Consider the following 19,012-nt stretch of genomic DNA (forward strand, 5'->3'; position numbering starts at 1 on the left):
GCTCCAGGGGGATTTCTCACAGCTGTAACGCTGTCCCTTCCCCGAGCTCCAGGGGGATTTCTCACAGCTGTAACGCTGTCCCTGCCCTGAGCTCCAGGGGGATTTCTCACAGCTGTAACCCTGTCCCTGCCCCTGTGCATCCCCTGTGCCCCTCCTGTGCACGCAGCACCTGCCCCTGCCTGCTGCCAGCTCCTCAGGTCTCTTTTTGGGGTGTGACTGCGCTGCAGCAAACGCACCGGGGATGTTCCTCTGGGTGAATCAGGCCGGGGTGATTTTAGCTTTAAATTGGCCGGTATTAAGATTTTTGTCTCTGTGTGTTCCAACCATTGAATGAGCAGCAGAGTGAACTTGGCCCATGAACCTCATCGTACTTTTGCTTTTATTTCAAACCTCCTTCTGCTGATGCCTTTGCTGGTGGCACCTTAAAACCCTTAAAAGCTGCTCTTAAAACTCTCGAACAGGAGAGACCTAGGAGCAGGGAATGTTTCCCGAGGGAGAATGTGGAGATGGAAATATTGGCCAGGGCTGGAGCTGCCAAGGAGCACATCAGGAGTTGCCAGGACGGACCGGGCATCAAGGAATCGTGGAATGGTTTGGGTTGGATGGAAAATCCTCTGAGCCCACGGGGTCCAGCATTGCTCATGGCACTGCCAGGGCCACCCCAGACCATGTCCCCAAGTGCCACATGCACACATCTGTCAAATGCCCCCAGGGATGGCGACTCCAGCCCTGCCCCTTCCAGGAAGGAATTTTCCCAATATCCAATCTAAACCTCCCCTCCCATGTCATTCATTCTCTGTAGGACCCAACCTCACCTGGCTGCCTCCTCTGGTCCTGCTGGGGTCCCCCCCTGAGCCTTCTTGTCCCCAGGCTGTCCCAGCCCTGGTGGAATGTGGTGGGGACACCGGGAGCTGGGGACAGCAGGACTCCCTGGGATGGAGCCAGAGCCGTGGGAGATGAACAAGACAATTTATTAACAGCAGGACCGGGATGGGGCCTCGGCCACGCGGGGAGGGGACTGGGGGTGCCACAGGCATGGGCTGTGGCTCGGGGGGGTGGGGACAGGCAGGTGGGAATGGGCAGGGCTGGTGGCCTGGGGGGGTCTGGGAGTTGCCTCTCCACGTGAGGATGGTGGCTCGGAGCAGGAGGGTCTGAGGGTGCCACAGGCTCAGGGGGTTTGGGGACAGACAGGGACAGTGGCTCGAGGGGTACATCCATGTGGGAAAGTGCCTGGAGGTGCCACAGGCAGGGACTGTGGCTCGGGGGGCCTGGGGTGGGGACAGGCAGGGACAGTGGCTCGGGGGCTCTGCAGTGCTGCCGGCACTGCCCCTGCCTGCGCGGCCAGAGTGGTGACAGGGGTGACAGGGAGGGGACAGCGTGGTGGGCACAGGACAGGACAGAGGGGGGGTTCCAAAGTGCTTCCAGTCCGCGTTCAACGCAAGGGGGGAGGGGGGAATAAATCTTATTCACAGCGGGGAGGAGCAGGGGGCCGGGGGGGGGGCCGTGCCAGCCCCGCACCAGCGAGCCCCCGCGGGGCAGGAACCATCGGGGAACGCGATGAGAACGGCAACAAAACCGGCAAAACGGCAACAAAACCGGCAAAACGGCAACAAAACCGGCTACAGGGAGGGGATCCCGACCGGGGCGGGGCCGCGGGGAGTGGCGGGGCGGGAGAGGTGGCGGGGGCTACTCCTTGGCCCTGCCGATGATGGCGAGGATGTAGAGGAAGATGTTGATGATGTCGGTGTAGAGGTTGAGCGCGGCGAAGATGTACTCCTCGGGGCTCAGCGCCAGCTGCTTGTTCCCCAGGATCAGCTGCGTGTCCACCGCCAGGAACTGCGGGATGGGGCAGTGTCAGGGGCGGGAGGAACCAGCAGGTTTCATAAATCCCCCCCCCCCCCCCCCCACCCCAAACCGGCCGGGCACTCCGAGCACACCCAGCTCCCTCCACCCCGAGCACACCCTGTGCGTCCCCACCGAGCTGGAGCACCCAGGGGTGCTGGTGGCACTGCCCCCCCCCTCCCCCCCCCCAGGAATTGGGGGTCCCGGCCCCCCCGACTCACGCAGGTGAAGAGCAGGGCCCCCAGCGAGGCGTAGACGATGTCCACGATGCGGTTCCGGATGAAGATGCAGAGGATGGAGAAGAGGACGAGCACGACGAGGCAGATGATGAGGACGCCCCGGCACGAGGTGAAGTCGTACTTGGTCTGTGGGGAGGGGGATTTTGGGGGGGGGAATCAGACCCTGGTGTGGAGCCCCCAGAGGCAGCAGGGAGCTCAGAGCGAGGGGTCATCACCCTGCTCAGAAGCCCGGAGACCCAGCAAGGAGCTGGGGGAGGGTTGTACACCCCATCTGGGGTCCAGAGGCCTGCGAGAGGAGATCCCACAGCCCCCCAGGAGCCCGGCAGGGAGGGAGTCACTGGGGTGTCGTACCCCCAGGCTGGAGCCCCCCCAGCCAGGAGCAGCCCTGGCGCTGACCTGCAGGGAGAAGATGACGACGGTGAAGCAGACGACGACGGTGATGCCGACAGCCATGATGACAGCCTCGGTGTCATAGAAGCTGGCGATCATCCCCACCATGTAGGACAGGCTGACAGTCAGGATGGACTGGGAAGGCAAGGGGGGAACCCATCAGGCCTGTCTGCCCAGCCTGGCACCCCCAAACACGCCATGTGCCCCCTGGCTCAGCATCCCCCGACCCTCTGTGTGCCCCTGGCTCAGCACCCCCAAACCTGCCCTGTCACCCCACCCAGCTCCAAACCTGCCCCCAACACCTCTGTGGTGCAGTACCCCAAATCTGCCCCCTCAGCCCGGCACCTCCAAACTCTCTGTGTGCCCCGGGCTCCGCACCCCCAAACCCATCCCCACCATGACACCCCCAAACCTTCCACATGCCCCCAGCCCAACACCCTTAAATCCTCTGTGTGCCCCCAGCTCAGCACCCCCAAACCTGCCCTGTCACCCCACCCAGCTCCAAACCTGCCCCAACACCGCTGTGGTGCAGCACCCCAAATCTGCCCCCTCAGCCTGGCACCCTTAAATCCTCTGTGTGCCCCGGGCTCAGCACCCCCAAACCCACCCCCACCGTGACACCCCCAAACCTTCCATGTGCCCCCAGCCCAGCACCCTTAAAGCCTCTGTGTGCCTCTGGCTCAGCACCCCCAAACCCACCCTGTCACCCCACCCAGCTTAGCACCCCCAAACCTTCCATGTGCCCCCAGCCCAACACCCTTAAACTCTCTGTGTGCCCCTGACTCAGAACCCCCAAACCTGCCCTGTCACCCCACCCAGCTCAGCACCCCTAAACCTTCCATGTGCCCCCAGCCCAGCACCCTTAAAGCCTCTGTGTGCCTCTGGCTCAGCACTCCCAAACCCACCCTGTCACCCCACCCAGCTCAGCACCCACAAACCTTCCACGTGCCCCCAGCCCAGCACCCTTAAACCTTCTGTGTGCCCCGGGCTCAGCACCCCCAAACACACCCCCACCGTGGCACCCCCAAACCTTCCATGTGCCCCCAGCCCAGCACCCTTAAACCCTCTGTGTGCCTCTGGCTCAGCACCCCCAAACCCACCCTGTCACCCCACCCAGCTCCAAACCTGCCCCAACACCTCTGTGGTGCAGCACCCCAAATCTGCCCCCTCAGCCTGGCACCCTTAAATCCTCTGTGTGCCCCGGGCTCAGCACCCCCAAACCCACCCCCACCGTGACACCCCCAAACCTTCCATGAGCCCCCAGCCCAGCACCCTTAAACACTCTGTGTGCCCCTGGCTCAGCACCCCCAAACCTGCCCTGTCACCCCACCCAGCTCAGCACCCCTAAACCTTCCATGAGCCCCCAGCCCAGCACCCTTAAACCCTCTGTGTGCCCCTGGCTCAGCACCCCCAAACCTGCCCTGTCACCCCACCCAGCTCAGCACCCCTAAACCTTCCATGAGCCCCCAGCCCAGCACCCTTAAACCCTCTGTGTGCCCCTGGCTCAGCACCCCCAAACCTTCCACGTGCCCCCAGCCCAGCACCCTTAAACCCCCTCCACGCCGTGTCCCCGGCCCGGCATCCCCAAACCCATCCCGGCCCGGCCGGCCGTGCCCCCGGCCCACCAGGGACACGAGGTTCCAGGGGTGCTTGCGGCGGAAGTCGCCGCAGCAGCTGAGGACGATGAGGGAGATGAAGAACACGGCGTAGGACACGTAGTACGTCCACACGTTGCGCTGCACGAAGCCCCGCACGCCTTTGACGAAGGTGAAGACGGTCACGAAGGCGAAGGTGACGGTCAGCTGCAGCGTGAGCACCAGGAACACCTGGGGACGGCGGGGAAGGGGGGGTCACGGGGGAGCCCCCCCGAGGCCCCGCGCCCCGCCGCCAGCCCCCCGTGTCCCACCTTGCGGATGAAGGCCTGCCGGATGCTCTTGTCGTCCCAGTGCGCCGACGGGAAGTCCTGGTTGTCATAGTAGGAGGGGGGCCCGTCCTCGTGGTAGGTGCTGTGCAGGGGGGCTGTGGGCAGGGGGGGGGGCACACCGCTCGGCGTGGGGGTCCCAGGAGACACGGGGGGTGCCCCCCCAAAGCCAGGTGGTACAGCTCTGGGCAGTGGCCCCCCCCACCACCCTCCCGGCGCCATCCCCGGTGGGCACGGTCCCATCCCCGGTGGGCACGGTCCCCCGGCTGCCCCACAGGACGTGTGGGGTGGCCCCCCTGAGCTGCCAGACCCCCCCCCCCCCCCCCGGGATACCCTCAGTGCCCAAAGCCCAGGGGGCTGCCCCACCCACCTGAAGCCCCCAGACTCAGACAAAATCCCGGGGGTGTCACACACCCCACTGGGGGCCCCCATCTGGGAGCCAGGAGGGTCCCACGCCCCATTTGGAGCCCCCCACCCCCCTTTTTTTCCCCAATACTTACAGTCCTGGTCGCCAGGGACCATGGGCTGGGGCTGGGCGTAGGGCGGCTGGCCATAGGGGCCCTGGGGGTACGGCCCGGGCGGGGGGTACGGCCCGGGGGGGTACGGCCCGGCGGGGGGGTACGGCCCCGGCGGCGGGTACGGCCCCGGCCCCTGCGTGAAGCCCGGCTGGGGGTAGGGCGCGGGGGCAAACTGGGGCTGGGGGTACGGGGCGACGGGGTAGGGGGGCTGAGGGTAGGCTGGGGGGGCCGTCGGCGGTTGCTGGCCCCCGAAGCCGTCGCTGGTCACCAGGAAGCTCTTCTCGTGGGACATGGTGGCCCGCAGGCTGCGGCCGCCTTGGTGCTGTGGTGGGGGGGGATACAGAGTTAGTGGTGTCATCTCCCACGGGTGGGCTGTCACCCACCTCCTCGTCAGCCCCCAGAGCCATCGTCCCCCCCCTCTTTGTCCCCCCAGTCATCATCCAGTACAGCCATCAGCCCCTCATGGCTGTCCCCCCCACAGCCATCAATCTGTCCTCAGCAGCCCCACAGGGCCATCAGTCCCCCATGGCCACCAGCCCTCCTCCATGGCCATCAACCCCCCATGGCCATCAAACCCCCTGGCTATCAGCCCTCCCCCATGGCCATCAGCTCCGCATGGCATGGCCATCAACCCCCCATGGCCATCAGCCCTCCTCTATGGCCATCAACCCCCCATGGCCATCAAACCCCCTGGCCACCAGTCCCCCATGGCCATCAGCCCCCCTGGCCATCAGCCCTCCTTTATTGCCATCAACCCCCCATGGCCACCAGTCCCCCATGGCCATCAAACCCCCATGGCCACCAGCCCCCATGGCCACCACCTCCCATCCCTGGGGGTCCCCGGCCAGTTCAGCGCCTCAGTGGGGGTCCCCACTGGGGGATGCCCCGGAATGGGGGTCTCCATTGGGAGATGGCCTGGAATGGGGCTCCCTCCCTCGGGAATGCCCCGAAATGGGGGTCCCCGCCGGGAGATGCCCCAGAATGGGGGTCCCCACTCGGGGATGCCCCGAAATGGGGGTCCCCACTCCTGGATGCCCCGGAATGGGGGTCCCCACTCGGGGATGCCCCAGAATGGGGGTCCCCACTGGGGGATGCCCCGGAAATGGGGGTCCCCACTCGGAGAGGCCCCGGAATGGGGGTCCCACTCGGGAATGCCCCGGAATGGGGGTCCCCACTCGGGAATGCCCCGGAATGGGGGTCCCCACTCGGAGAGGCCCCGGAATGGGGGTCCCCACTCGGGAATGCCCCGGAATGGGGGTCCCCACTCGGAGAGGCCCCGGAATGGGGGTCCCCACCATCGGGGGGGTCCCGTCCTGCTCCCCCCGCCCCCGCGCCCGCACAAGATGGCGGCGGCGAGGCCGTTGCCATGGCAACAGCCCCGGGGCAGGGGCGACGTGCGGGCCCCGGGGGGGCCTCGGGGCGGAGTGCGGGTCCGGGGATCGTTGTGCGGGCCCGGTTCCTGCCGCGATTACCGGCAGCGGTGCGGGGGAGCTCCGGCGCTGCTTCACTGCCCCCTCGGGCCGCCACCGGGAGCGGCGGCGTCCTGCCAGGCCCGTGCCCAGGCCCGGCCTCGGCCGCGCCTCATCGGGCCGGGCGGGCTCCACCGCAGCCCCCCGGGGGCCGCCCCCGCTCCCGGAGCGCGGTTACAAAACCGGGCGGTGCGGTACCGGCACCGTTACCCGCGCGGTGTCGGTGTCGGTGCGGTGCCGCAGCCTGGCAGGCGGCGGTGCCGAAGCGCTGCCCGTGCGGTGCCGCCGCTGTTGCCGGTGCCGCAGCGGCCCCGGCCCGGCCAACGGGCAGCGCCGGCCGGTGGCGCAACCACGGCGGCCGCGTGACGGCCCCGTGCCCCGGGCGGGCGGCGGGACGGCGGGGGCTCGGCCCTGCGGCACCGACACCGGGCGGGGGGGCGCATTTCGGGGGGAACGGGAGACACCCTGAACGGGGTCAGGGGCCGTGGGGTGTCCGCATCCCGGATTGCTGGGGGGGGGGGGGGGGGGGGCTCGGTGTGCGGGGGGGGGGGGGGCCCGCATCACGGGGTGCGGGGGTGTCCGCAGCACGGCGTGCGGGGGGCGCAGGGATGCCCACAGCCCGGCGGGGCGGCGTTGCGGGGGTGCGGGCGCTCCCGCGTCACGGGGTTGCGGGGGTGCCGCCGCCCGCCCCGCACCGGTTCTCTCCGAGTCCCGTAAAGCCGCTTTGCCCTGACGCTCGGTAAAGCCCCGGCGCGGCCTATTTACGGCAGCAAGCCAGCCTAATCCCCGAGCGCTACCGCGGGGGGGGGGGGGGGGGGGGGAAAGCCTGGAGACCCCCGCCGTGCCCGCGGGGGTCCCGCTGGGCCCCGCTACCCCCCCCCACCACCCACCCCCCGCACCGAACCCGTGCGCTGCGGAATGCGGCAGCGGGAAGCGGCGGAGCGAACCGCGCTCGGCGGCGGCTCCGGAGACCCCGCTGCTCTTGCTCGCCGCCTGCGCCCCCCCCCCCCCCCCAGCCCCGTCCCAAGCCCCGGGACCCCCCGATCCCCCCCCGCTCACCGGCCGGGCCGAGCTGCGCGGGGTCCGCTCGCTGCGCGCCGGACGGGGCGGGGCTCGCGGGGGGCGGGGCTTGCTGGAGGCGGGGCTTGGGGGGGTGAGGCTGCGTAGCCACAGGGGGCGTGGCCTCTCTGGGGGCGGGGCCACGGGTGCGCCCCCTGGCGGCGGCCGGCCCCCGGTTCCCCGCCGTGTCACGCGTGGGGGGGCGGACACGCGCCCCCGGTGACGCGCAAGGGACGGCCCACGTGTCGCCCTGTCACCCCCTGGGGGTGCTCCATGCGCCCATGTCATTCCCGGTGTAGCCCCCCCCACCCACCCAGCCCACCCCGCGGGGCTTTTTCCGTGTCCCCTGGTCACGGGGTCACGCGGGAGGGACCGGCCGCTTGTCCCCCTGCCACCCGCGTGGATGGCGCCGTGTCATTCTCCGCGACGGTCCCGCGCACCGCTGCCGTCCGCGGGGCGCTTTCCGCGTCCCCTCGCCCGCATCTGGGGTCAGCTCCGCGTCCCCGCGTCACGCGTGGGGCCAGTCGTCCCCGTGTACCGCCGCCACCCGAGGCGCTTTTTCCGCACCCCACCGCCACTTCCGCGGTCAGTTCCGTGTCCCCCGGTCACTCGTGGGGCCGGTCACGCACGGCGGCCAGCCACTTGTCCCCCTGTCACCCGTGGGGCACACGTGTCCCGCGTGCGGCCCCAGGCCCCACCCTGCGGGCCGGCCACGCGTCCCCCCCGTCCCGCGTGGGGCCCGTCCCGTGTCCCCACCCCGGTCCCGCCCCCCGCCCTTCCCCTTCCCGTTTTGACCCCGTTTCGGTTTCGGTTCTTGGCCGGGGCGGAGCCTTGCAGCCTCCGGTGCGTGGGGGGGGGCCCTGCCGGGGGGCTGTGGGGGTCCCCACGGGGCTGGGGAGGACCGGGGCGAGCGGGGGGGGTCGCGGTCCGGGGCGTGGCGGGGGGTCCTGCTTGTGGCTACAGGGGACGCGGGGACGCGGTACCGGGGAGGGGGGGGCTTGGTCCGGGGGGCGCGGACGGGGTTTTTGGGGAGGGGGTTTGGGGTCACGGAGGGTCACGGCAGGGCGGGGGGCGTACAGGAAGCGAGGGGGTGCCAGCCCCAAGTGTGTGGGTGCCCCAGGATGGCAGGGGGGGTGCTGGAGGTGCAGGGGGTGCCCCCCGAGGCCCCCGAGGAGCTGCTGGTGCTGTACTTCGAGAGCCGGCGGCGCTCGGGCGGGGGGCCCGTGCAGAGCTGCCAGCGCCTTGGCCCCCTCCTCTTCCTCACCTTCGAGGACCCCCAGGGTAAGTGTGGGCAGGGGGTCGTGTCCCAGTCCCAGCTGGGAGCACTGGGATGGGGTTTGGGGGTCTCTGTCCCAGCTGGGAGCACTGGGATGGGCTTTGGGAGTCCCAGTTCCAGCTGGGAGCACTGGGATGGGGTTTGGGGGTCCCAGTCCCAGCTGGGAGCACTGGGATGGGCTTTGGGAGTCCCAGTTCCAGCTGGGAGCACTGGGATGGGGTTTGGGGGTTTCAGTCCCAGCTGGGAGCACTGGGATGGGGTTTGGGGGTCTCAGTCCCACTGGGAGCACTGGGATGGGGTGTGTGACTGTTCCTAGTTCCAGCTGGGATCACTGGGATGGGATTTGGGGGTCTCAGTTCTAGCTGGGAGCACTGGGATAGGGTGTGGGGGATCCCAGTCTCACTGGGTACACTGGGATAGGGTGTGGGACCCCTAGCCCCACTGGGATTGCGTTTGGAGCTCCCAGCCTCGCTGGGTACACTGGGATAGGGTATGGGGGATCCCAATCCCGACTGGGAGCACTGGGATTGTGTTTGGAGCTCCCAGCCCCACTGGGTGCACTGGGATAGGGTGTTGGGGTCCCAATCCCGACTGGGAGCACTGGGATTGTGTTTGGAGCTCCCAGCCCCACTGGATACACTGAGCTAGGGTATGGGGTGCCCAGTACAGACTGGGAGCACTGGGATTGGAGCTCCCAGCCCTACTGGGAGCACTGAGGTGGGCTGTGGAGCTCCCAGTCCCACTGGGAGCACTGGGATAGGATGTGAAGGATCCCAGTCTCACTGGGTACACTGGGATAGGGTGTGGGGCCCCCAGACCCACTGGGATTGCGTTTGGAGCTCCCAGCCCCACTGGATACACTGAGATAGGGTATGGGGTGCCCAGTACCGACTGGGAGCACTGGGATTGGAGTTCCCAGCCCTACTGGGAGCACTGGTGAGCAGTGCTGTGCCCCCGGGGGTGGGGACGGGGTGCTGGGTGAGTCCCCGGTGACCCCGGCTTCCCTCCACAGACGCTCAGAACGTGTTGGCCCACGGCAGCCACAGGCTTGGGGGGGCCGAGCTGGGGGTGCGCCCGGCCCCCCCCTGGGACCCCAGCCACCTGCTGCTGCGCGATCTGGAGCCCAGGACCCCCTCAGAGCACCTGGACCTACCCCTGGAGACCCTCCTGGGGGTCCCCCCCCGCACTGTGACCCTGTGCCAGGTCTCTGCGCCCGGCTGGAGATTGCTGCGCCTGCAGGACCCCCTCACCCCCCCAGGTGGGACTGGGGGGGGACACCAGGGTGGGATGGGGGTTGTCAGGGGTGGGGTTGTGGTGGCGTGGAGCTGCCAGGGGGTTGGGGGGAACAGGGACTGGGCTGGCAGGGTCAGGCTGCTGAGGGGTGGGGGGACAGTGGTGCCAGGGGTGGGAGTATTGGGGGGGCTGATGGGCTGGGGTGGTGCTGTTGTTGGCCACGGAATGAGTACACAGAAGTTTGGTGAGTTCAAAAGAGAAAGAGAGTAAATTTTATTTCTGGCTTAGAAACATAGAGAATTCTAAAGGTGACGGTGGATTGGAGGATGAGATTTCTACCTCTCCAACCACACTGGTCAAACGAATAGCCTATTCATTCTCTCTTGTCGCAAAGAAGAATGCAAAACAATCATTATTTATGTGAGCAGTGCGTGAGAACTCCAGTAGGAAAACGTAGACATCGCAAGGCCTAGAAAACTTTTAAAAGAACTTTAAAGCTGTCAAAAGAGCTACAAAAGAAAACTTAACGCTTTCAAAGACCAGGGCACCAGGGTGGCGTTTTGGGGCGCGGGTTCTGACGGCGGCACGGCCGCGGGCTCGCCGGTGCGCGCGGTGCCAGCGCTGCCCGTGCCGCAGAGCTGGCGGCGGCGGAGCAGCGGGCGCGGCAGCGGGGGCTGGCGCTGCTGCGGGCGCCGCGGAGCCCCGCGGTGCTGGTGCGGGCAGCAGGGCCGGCGCCGAGCCGGGACCTGCTCGAGCTCTACTTCGAGAACCGGCGCAGCGGCGGCGGCCGCGTGAGGGACGTGCGGACACTGCCGGGCGGGCGCGGGGCCGTCGTCACCTTCCAGGAGCCAGCAGGTGAGGGGCTGCCAGCGGGAGCGCCCGCCGGTGCCAGGGGGCCGCGGGGAGCCGCTCTGGGCCGCCGGCTGCCCGTCCGTTTGTCCCCCCCGCAGCCGCAGAGCGGGTGCTGCAGAGGCCACACCGGCTGCAGGACGTGGTGCTGGAGCTCGTCCCCCACTTCCCCTTCCTGGAGCTGCTGGAGGCGAGCACGGACACGGCCCTGGACGCTGTCCCCGCTCCGGACGGGGCCCCTCCTCCTGACGTGGAGCCCCTGCTGGTCAGGGACCCCTTGGTGGACACAGATTGCCCGCCGGACACAGAGGCGTCCTCAGACCCCTCCGCGGCACACACGAACACCCCACCGGACGCAGCGCCGGCAGCGCCAACATCGCCCCCGGGGCCAGGGCAGCCTTCAGCCGCCTTCCCCAGCAGGGACAAGGACACAGAGGGGTTCAGGGCCGTGCCCAGCCAGGCCCAGCCCCCGAGGCCCGTGTCGGTGGTGGTCCCGGAGCCGACGGCGGCGGCGCTGGCGCAGGACGAGGCGCTGGTGCCAGCGGAGCCGGGAGCTGTGCGGTACCTGCAGCAGCACTACCAGGACATGCTCAGCAGCGTCTCCGACGTGTCCCTGCTGCCACTGGAGGGAGGGGACGTCTCTGGGTTCCGGGTGAGCTGCAGCCAGGGGTGTGGGCAGGTACGGGCAGGTGTGGGCAGGTGCAAGCAGCAGTGCAGGCAGGTGTGGGTAAGTACAGGCAGGTGCATGCAGCAGTGCAGGGAGGTACAGGTAGGTGTGGGAAGGTGTGGGCAGGTACATGCAGGTGTGGGCAGGTGTAGACAGTGCAGGGAGGTGTGGGCAGGTACAGACAGGTGCAGGCAGTAGGGCAGGGAGGTGCAGGAAGCAGTGCAGGGAGGTACAGGTAGGTGTGGGCAGGTACAGACAGGTGCAGGCAGCAGTGCAGGGAGGTGTGGCAGGTACAGGCAGCAGTGCAGGGAAGTGGGGGCAGGTGCAGACAGGTGCAGGCAGGTGTGGGCAGGTGCAGACAGGTGCAGGCAGCAGTGCAGGGAGGTGTGGCAGGTGCAGGCAGGGGTGTGGGCAGGGGTCTCTGCTGTCTCCCACCTCCCCGTGCTCACAGCACATCCTGGTGCCAGAGGCTGCCAGCCCCGTGGTGCTGCCCACACTGCCTGCAGGTGAGTGAGGAGCTGGGCAGGCGCTGGTGCCCAGCTGCTGACCCTTTGCCCGTCTGCTGACAGGTGAGTGGGGAGCCGGGCCGGTGCCAGGCCGTGGCGGATTTCCTGCAGAGCCTGCTGGACTCTGTGGCCTCGCACTCCACAACCCTGCGCTTCCCCGGCGTTGCCCGCTTCCTGTGGGACCTGGCCGGGCAGAGCCTCCTCCAGCAGCTGGAGAGCCGCTTCCAGTGCGTCATCCAGCTGGACGGTGAACCCTGGAGCCCTCCAGATCCCCAGGTGCAGCCTCATGGGGAGGGGTCTGGCAGGCGGGTGCCGTTGTGCTGGTCCCTGTTGTGCTGGAGCGGCGCTGGTGATGCCAACCCCTTGATCCCCACAGCTGGAGCTGGACGAGCTGCTGCCCGCCGTCAGCCACCGGGAGCCCCGGGCACAGTCCTGGCACCAGGACCTGCCTGAGGGCAGCACTGCGTCTGCTGATGGCGATGGTGGTGGCGACGGCTTTCATCCCAGCGCAGGTGAGGGGCGAGGGCGCGGCTTTGGAGCCCGCTCTCGGGGTGCTGCAGTGCGATGAGGGGCCCGTGGGTGCTGGTCCTCCCCGAGGACATGGTGGGGGCCTCATGGCTGACGCCCCGCAGCTCCTGCAGAGGAGATCAAGAAGGTGCTGTCAGCACTGCGCCCGAGCGACGCCGACGAGCGTGGGAGCCCCGAGCTGTGGCCCGGCACCGTCCCCGGCAACGAGCGGGACCACAACGCTGCCTTCATCTGCGCAGCCGGTGGGGAGGGTGCCGGGGAGCTGCTGTCGGGCACCGGGGCGGAGGACGAGGAGGTGCAGATGGCTCTGGCCATCCAGTACTCCATGGACCGCGCGTGGTGCGAGCAGGAGGAGCTGGAGCGTGCCACCGCCCTGTCCCTGCGCTCCTACAGCCGGGAGCAGGAGCAGGAGCAGGCCGAGGAGGACGCCAGGCTCCTGGCCGCGCTGGAGGCCTCGCTGGAGGAGGCGCTGCTGGCGGCCGACGCGGCGTGGGTGACGGTGTTCTGCTCCTTTGAGCGGGACGCGTCGTCGGTGACGCGGGAGCTGGAGCGGGCGCTGGCGGGGCTCCTGCGGACGCGGGACGTGGCGAGCGAGCGGCTGCGGGCGCTGCCGGCCGCCGGCCGCTGCGCGCTGGCCCTGCTGCGGTGCCGGCACGCCGTGCAGCTCAGCCTGCGCGGCGACACCGCCACGCTGCGCGGCTTCGCCGAGTACACGGCGCCTGCCGCCCAAGACCTCGCCTCGCTGCTCCACCACCTGCCGCCGCCGGGGCACGGTGCCACCGCTGCCACCACTGCTGCTGCCACTGCTGCCACCACTGCTGCCACTGCCGCCGCTGCCGCCGCGCATTGGGTGCGCTGGGACCCCTCTGGCACCGCTGTCCCCTACGCCCCCGAGACAGCGGCACTGCTGGAGCAGGCCTGGCTGCGCCAGGAGCGCCGGCTGGATCTGGTGCTGGATGGGCGGCCCTTCACCGTGGATTTGGAGCGCATGGAGGAGTTCGACATCGGCAGCGCCCGCGCCGCGCCCGTCTGCCGCAGCCAGCCGCCGCTGGACAGCACCTTCTTCCTGCTCGGTGCGTGCGGGTGCCGCGGGGCCAGCCCTGCCCCTCGCTGCGCCCACGCTCACCGGGGCTTTGTCCGGCAGGGCCAGAGCTGGCGGGGCTGGAGGAGGAGGTGCGGCTGATGGCGCTGCCTGAGGACTCGGAGGAGTTCGCCGACACGGTGCGGCAGTTCTGCGCGACTCTGGAGGAGCTGCGCGGCCAGATCAGCGTCGTGCAGGTGGGGCTGGGCATGTGGGACCCCCAGGGTGTCCCCGCGGCAGGGCAGTGACACAGCGGTGCCCAGCAGGTGCAGAAGCTGATCCATCCGGTGCTGTACAAGCAGTACCAGCTGAAGAAGGGCAGCGTGAAGCGTGCCTGCGCCGCCGGCACCGCCGTGGAGCGCGTCCTCTTCCACGGCACCACCAAGGCCTCCAGCTGCGAGATCTGCCTGCACGGCTTCAACCGCAGCTTCTGCGGGAAGAACGGTGAGAGCCGGGCGGCTGTGGGGTGACCTCGTGGTGCCCTTGGTGTGGGAACAGGGCGCCAGGGGAGGCACGGTACCGTCAGCATGGGAACATCGTGCCAGTGTGGGAACGGTGCCATTGGCATGGGAATGGGGCACTGAGGGGGGCATGGTGTCCATGTGGGCCTGGTGCTGACAGCATGGGAAGAGGGCACTGGGTGCCATTGGCATGGGAATGGGGTGCCAAGGCGGGCACGGTGCCCTCAGTGTGGGAATGGGGTGCCAAGGTGGGCACGGTGCCCTTGGTGTGGAACGGGGTGGTGAGGTGGGCACGGTGCCTTTGTTGTGGGAATGGGGTAGTGAGGAGGGCATGGTGCCATTTGCACAGGAATAGGGAGATGATGGGGGCATGGGAATGGGGTGCCAGGGTGGGTACAGTGCCCATGGTGTGGAACGGGGTGGTGAGGTGGGCACGGTGCCATTTGCACTGGAATAGGGTGACCATGGGGGCATGGGAATGGAGTGCCAGGGTGGCTACAGTGCCCATGGTGTGGAACAGGGTGGTGAGGTGGGCATGGTGCCATTTGCACTGGAATAGGGTGACCATGGGGGGAAAGGAATGGAGTTCCAAGGTGGGCATGGTGCCCTCAGTGTGGGAATGGGGTGGTGAGGTGGGCATGGTGGCGTTTGCAAAGGGATAAGGTGATCATGGGGGCATGGAAATGGGGTGCCAGGGTGGGTACAGTGCCCATGGTGTGGAATGGGGTGGTAAAGTGGGCACAGTGCCATTTACACTGGAATAGGGTGATGATGGGTGCATGGGAATGGGGTGCCAAGGTGGGCATGGTGCCCTTGGTGTGGGAACAGGGTGGTGAGGTGGGCATGGTGCCATTTGCACAGGAATAGGGTGACCATGGGGGCATGGGAATGGGGTGCCAGGGTGGGCACGGTGCCTTTGGTGTGGGAATGGGGTGGTGAGGTGGGCATGGTGCCCATGGTGTGGAACAGGGTGGTGAGTTGGGCGTGGTGCCCACCTCAGGGGCAGGAATTGGTTTAGGGTTAGAGGCAGGAATTTGCGCAGGAATTGCGTGATCATGGGGGCATTGGAACGGGGTTCCAAGGTGGGCATGGTGCCCTCGGTGTGGGAATGGACTGGTGAGGCGGGCACAGTGCCCTTGGTGTGGAATGGGGTGGTGAGGTGGGCACGGTGCCATTTGCACTGGAATAGGGTGACCGTGGGTCTATGGGAATGGGGTGCCAAGGCGGGCACGGTGCCCTTGGTGTGGAACGGGGTGGTAAAGTGGGCATGGTGGCGTTTGCAAAGGGATAAGGTGACCATAGGGGCATGGGAATGGGGTTCCAAGGTGGGCACGGTGCCCTCAGTGTGGGAACAGGGTGGTGAGGTGGGCATGGTGCCGTTTGCACAGGAATAGGGTGACCATGGGGGTATGGGAATGGGGTTCCAAGGTGGACACGGTGCCCTTGGTGAGGAATGGGGTGGTAAAGTGGGCATGGTGGCGTTTGCAAAGGGATAGGGTGACCATGGGGGTATGGGAATGGGGTGCCAAGGTGGGCACGGTGCCTTTGTTGTGGGAATGGGGTAGTGAGGTGGGCATGGTGCCATTTGCACAGGAATAGGGAGATGATGGGGGCATGGGAATGGGGTGCCAGGGTGGGTACAGTGCCCATGGTGTGGAACAGGGTGGTGAGGTGGGCATGGTGCCATTTGCACTGGAATAGGGTGACCATGGGGGGAAAGGAATGGAGTTCCAAGGTGGGCATGGTGCCCTCAGTGTGGGAATGGGGTGGTGAGGTGGGCATGGTGGCGTTTGCAAAGGGATAAGGTGATCATGGGGGCATGGAAATGGGGTGCCAGGGTGGGTACAGTGCCCATGGTGTGGAATGGGGTGGTAAAGTGGGCACAGTGCCATTTACACTGGAATAGGGTGATGATGGGTGCATGGGAATGGGGTGCCAAGGTGGGCATGGTGCCCTTGGTGTGGGAACAGGGTGGTGAGGCGGGCATGGTGCCATTTGCACAGGAATAGGGTGACCATGGGGGCATGGGAATGGGGTGCCAGGGTGGGCAAGGTGCCTTTGGTGTGGGAATGGGGTGGTGAGGTGGGCATGGTGCCCATGGTGTGGAACAGGGTGGTGAGTTGGGCGTGGTGCCCACCTCAGGGGCAGGAATTGGTTTAGGGTTAGAGGCAGGAATTTGCGCAGGAATTGCGTGATCATGGGGGCATTGGAACGGGGTTCCAAGGTGGGCATGGTGCCCTCGGTGTGGGAATGGACTGGTGAGGCGGGCACAGTGCCCTTGGTGTGGAATGGGGTGGTGAGGTGGGCACGGTGCCATTTGCACTGGAATAGGGTGACCGTGGGTCTATGGGAATGGGGTGCCAAGGCGGGCACGGTGCCCTTGATGTGGAATGGGGTGGTAAAGTGGGCATGGTGGCATTTGCAAAGGAATAAGGTGATCATGGGGGCATGGAAATGGGGTGCCAGGGTGGGCATGGTGCCCTCGGTGTAGGAATGGGGTGGTGAGGTGGGCATGGTGCCATTTGCACAGGAATAAGGTGATGATGGGTGCATGGGAACGGGGTTCCGAGGTGGGCACGGTGCCCTCGGTGTAGAACGGGGTGCCAGTATGGGCCCGGGGTGCCGATGCGGGCCCGGTGCCGCTGGCACACCCCCCCAACCCCGTGCCCCAGCTGATGCCCGCCCCCTCAGCCACGCTCTACGGCCGCGGCGTGTACTTCGCGGCGCGCGCGGCCATCTCGGCGCGGGACCGCTACTCGCCCCCCTGCGCCGACGGCACCAAGTTCGTCTTCATGGCCAAGGTGCTGACCGGGGAGTTCGCGGCCGGGCGGCCGGGGCTGGGGGCACCCCCTCTCCGAGAGGGCCGCGGCGTCCCCCAGCGCTACCACAGCGTGGTGGACGACCCCCGGCAGCCCGACATCTTCGTCATCTTCAACGACACCCAGGCCTACCCCCAGTACCTCATCACCTGCCGCAGCCGCCACGGGGGCCCCCTCTGAGCCCCCCCCCCGGCTGTGGCTCTGCTTCAAGGAGCCCTTTTTATCCCCCCCGGCGCCCCCTGGCACTGGTGCCATTGCAGGGGTTACGGCGTCCAGGGGCTCGAGGTGTGCAGGGAGGTTCCTGCCCTGCCCGGGAGCTCAGAGTGGGGGGATCCTCACTTGGGGACGCTCCTGGGCACCCTCGTGCCAGGGCAGGAGGACTTGGGGTCACCCGTGTGACACCAGTGAAATTTGGAATTAAAACTTGAAATAAAATTTGGAATAAATTGGAACCTTTTGCATGGCTGGGATTGAGGGGAGACTGGGAGAGGAGAGGGAAAATTCCAGTCCCAAGTGGGAGCATTGGAATACGGGGAATGTCTCAGTCCCAACTGGGATCACTGGGATTGGAGTGGATGGGGTCCCAGATCCAACTGGGAGCACTGGGAGCTGGGGTCAGGCAGGAGCCTGGCTGTGTGTGGGTGCTGTGTTCCCCTGTGAGGTGGCTGTGCTGGGCGGTGGCTCTGGGCCACCCAAGGGCTGGACCTGGCCACTTCTGCACCTCTGCCTGTTCCCTGCACCCTTCCTGCTCCTCACCTGCTCCCTGCCTCCTTCCTACCTGCTCCATGCTTCCTCCCTACCTGCATCCTGCTTCCTGCCTGCTCCTCACCTGCTCCCTGCCTGCTCCCCACCTGCTCCCTGCCTCTTTCCTACCTTCTCCCTGCTCCCCACCTGCTTCCTGCCTCTTCCCTGCTTCCTCCCTGCCTCTTTCCTACCTGCTCCATCCTGCACCCTGCCTGTTTCCTGCAACCTTCCTGCTCCCCACCTGCTCCCTGCCTCTTTCCTACCTTCTCCCTGCTCCCCACCTGCTCCCTCCTTGCTCCCCACCTGCTCCCTGCCTCTTCCCTGCTTCCTCCCTGCCTCTTTCCTACCTGCATCCTGCTCCCTGCCTGCTCCCCACCTGCTCCCTGCCTGCCCCCCATGTGCTCCCCAACTCTTCCCTGCCTCCTCCCTGCTCCCTGCCTCTTTCCTACCTTCTCCCTGCTCCCCACCTGCTCCCTGCCTCTTCCCTGCTTCCTCCCTCCCTCTTTCCTATCTGCATCCTGCTCCCTGCCTGCTCCTCACCTGCTCCCTGCCTGCTCCCCACCTGCTCCCCAACTCTTCCCTGCTTCCTCCCTGCTCCCTGCCTCTTTCCTACCTTCTCCCTGCTCCCCACCTGCTCCCTGCCTCTTCCCTGCTTCCTCCTTGCCTCTTTCCTACCTGCATCCTGCTTCCTGCCTGCTCCTCACCTGCTCCCCAACTCTTCCCTGCCTCCTCCCTGCTCCCTGCCTGTTCCTCTGTCCCACTGCGCCCCGAGCTGTTCCAGGGGGTACCCGGGTGCCCCCACTGTGGGTGCGGGCAGAGCCCCCGCCGTGGGCAGTGCTGGCAGCACTGCTGCCCACCGGGTGAGACCCTCCAGCAGGCAGCGGCGGGGGGAGGCGGGAGTGCCCGGCGTCCCCTCCGTGCCCCTGCTGCCCACTCAGATGCCCCAAGTCACCGGTGGGCAAGCACGGGACTGGCTGGGGGGTCTCGGTGGCACCCGCGCCCCTTGGGGTAGCCCACACGGAGTGGGCACGAGGGTGACACAGCGGCGGCCCCGGCCCCGCGGGCAGGGTGCGGTGGCACCGCGCCGGCGTGTGCCAGCCCCGCTGACGTGTGCCAGCCCTGGGATCCCGTCGGGCACCGTGCCAGCCGCGCCAGCCCCGCGCACGTGGCGCCAGCCCCGCTCCCCGGGGAGCGCCGGCGGATGGAGGTGAGAGCCGAGAGGCTCGGGGCTGCAGGAGGGCTCCTGGCCGCACGCCCACCCCCTCTGCAGAGTCCGGTGCCCCGCGCCCCGCGGGTGCCCCGGGCGGGGAGTGCCCGGCGCTGCCGGTGCCAAGCGTGCCGGACCTTTGTCCCCTGACGCCGAGGGGCCCGCGGGGCCCAGCGACGCTGAAAAGGGCCCTTTGTCCGGCT

General features: G+C 67.7%; 2 protein-coding genes across 5 annotated transcripts; one reads left to right on the forward strand and one right to left on the reverse strand.

Annotated features, from left to right (window-relative positions):
* Positions 1 to 953: 953 nt before the first annotated feature.
* GRINA (glutamate ionotropic receptor NMDA type subunit associated protein 1) lies at positions 954 to 7,546 on the reverse strand. Of its 2 annotated transcripts, none has more exons than XM_053946500.1 (7): positions 7,439 to 7,546; positions 4,893 to 5,232; positions 4,378 to 4,490; positions 4,097 to 4,297; positions 2,478 to 2,606; positions 2,064 to 2,207; positions 954 to 1,836 (listed from the first exon to the last, which is right to left on the reverse strand). In XM_053946500.1, exons 2-7 carry the CDS (start codon positions 5,200 to 5,202, stop codon positions 1,687 to 1,689), a joined length of 1,047 nt encoding a protein of 348 aa, XP_053802475.1. In that variant the 5' UTR covers positions 5,203 to 5,232; positions 7,439 to 7,546; the 3' UTR covers positions 954 to 1,686. The 2 variants fall into 2 exon arrangements, with proteins under 2 accessions (XP_053802475.1, XP_053802482.1); XM_053946507.1 differs by lacking the exon at positions 7,439 to 7,546 and adding an exon at positions 6,383 to 6,542.
* A 187-nt stretch (positions 7,547 to 7,733) lies between these two features.
* PARP10 (poly(ADP-ribose) polymerase family member 10) lies at positions 7,734 to 17,310 on the forward strand. Of its 3 annotated transcripts, none has more exons than XM_053946474.1 (11): positions 7,734 to 8,281; positions 8,559 to 8,719; positions 9,727 to 9,972; positions 10,584 to 10,802; positions 10,898 to 11,448; positions 12,033 to 12,245; positions 12,346 to 12,481; positions 12,602 to 13,570; positions 13,642 to 13,775; positions 13,842 to 14,022; positions 16,731 to 17,310. In XM_053946474.1, exons 1-11 carry the CDS (start codon positions 7,842 to 7,844, stop codon positions 17,036 to 17,038), a joined length of 3,558 nt encoding a protein of 1,185 aa, XP_053802449.1. In that variant the 5' UTR covers positions 7,734 to 7,841; the 3' UTR covers positions 17,039 to 17,310. The 3 variants fall into 3 exon arrangements, with proteins under 3 accessions (XP_053802449.1, XP_053802455.1, XP_053802463.1); XM_053946480.1 differs by having other exon boundaries at positions 13,845 to 14,022; XM_053946488.1 differs by having other exon boundaries at positions 13,881 to 14,022.
* The last annotated feature ends 1,702 nt before the right edge of the window (positions 17,311 to 19,012 follow it).

The sequence above is a fragment of the Vidua chalybeata genome, chromosome 1 (assembly GCF_026979565.1).
Source record: "Vidua chalybeata isolate OUT-0048 chromosome 1, bVidCha1 merged haplotype, whole genome shotgun sequence".
Lineage (NCBI taxonomy): Eukaryota > Metazoa > Chordata > Aves > Passeriformes > Viduidae > Vidua > Vidua chalybeata.

Coding starts and splice junctions, on each gene's coding strand:
- GRINA (XM_053946500.1), bottom strand. CDS start 5,202: ATGTCCCACGAGAAGAGCTTCCTGGTGACCAGCGACGGCTTCGGGGGC. Junction 4,298..4,377: donor GGCAGGCCTTCATCCGCAAG/GTGGGACACGGG, acceptor CGCCGTCCCCAG/GTGTTCCTGGTGCTCACGCT. Junction 2,208..2,477: donor TCGTCATCTTCTCCCTGCAG/GTCAGCGCCAGG, acceptor CCCTCCCCACAG/ACCAAGTACGACTTCACCTC.
- PARP10 (XM_053946474.1), top strand. CDS start 7,842: ATGGCGCCGTGTCATTCTCCGCGACGGTCCCGCGCACCGCTGCCGTCC. Junction 12,246..12,345: donor GGAGCCCTCCAGATCCCCAG/GTGCAGCCTCAT, acceptor TGATCCCCACAG/CTGGAGCTGGACGAGCTGCT. Junction 12,482..12,601: donor CGGCTTTCATCCCAGCGCAG/GTGAGGGGCGAG, acceptor GACGCCCCGCAG/CTCCTGCAGAGGAGATCAAG.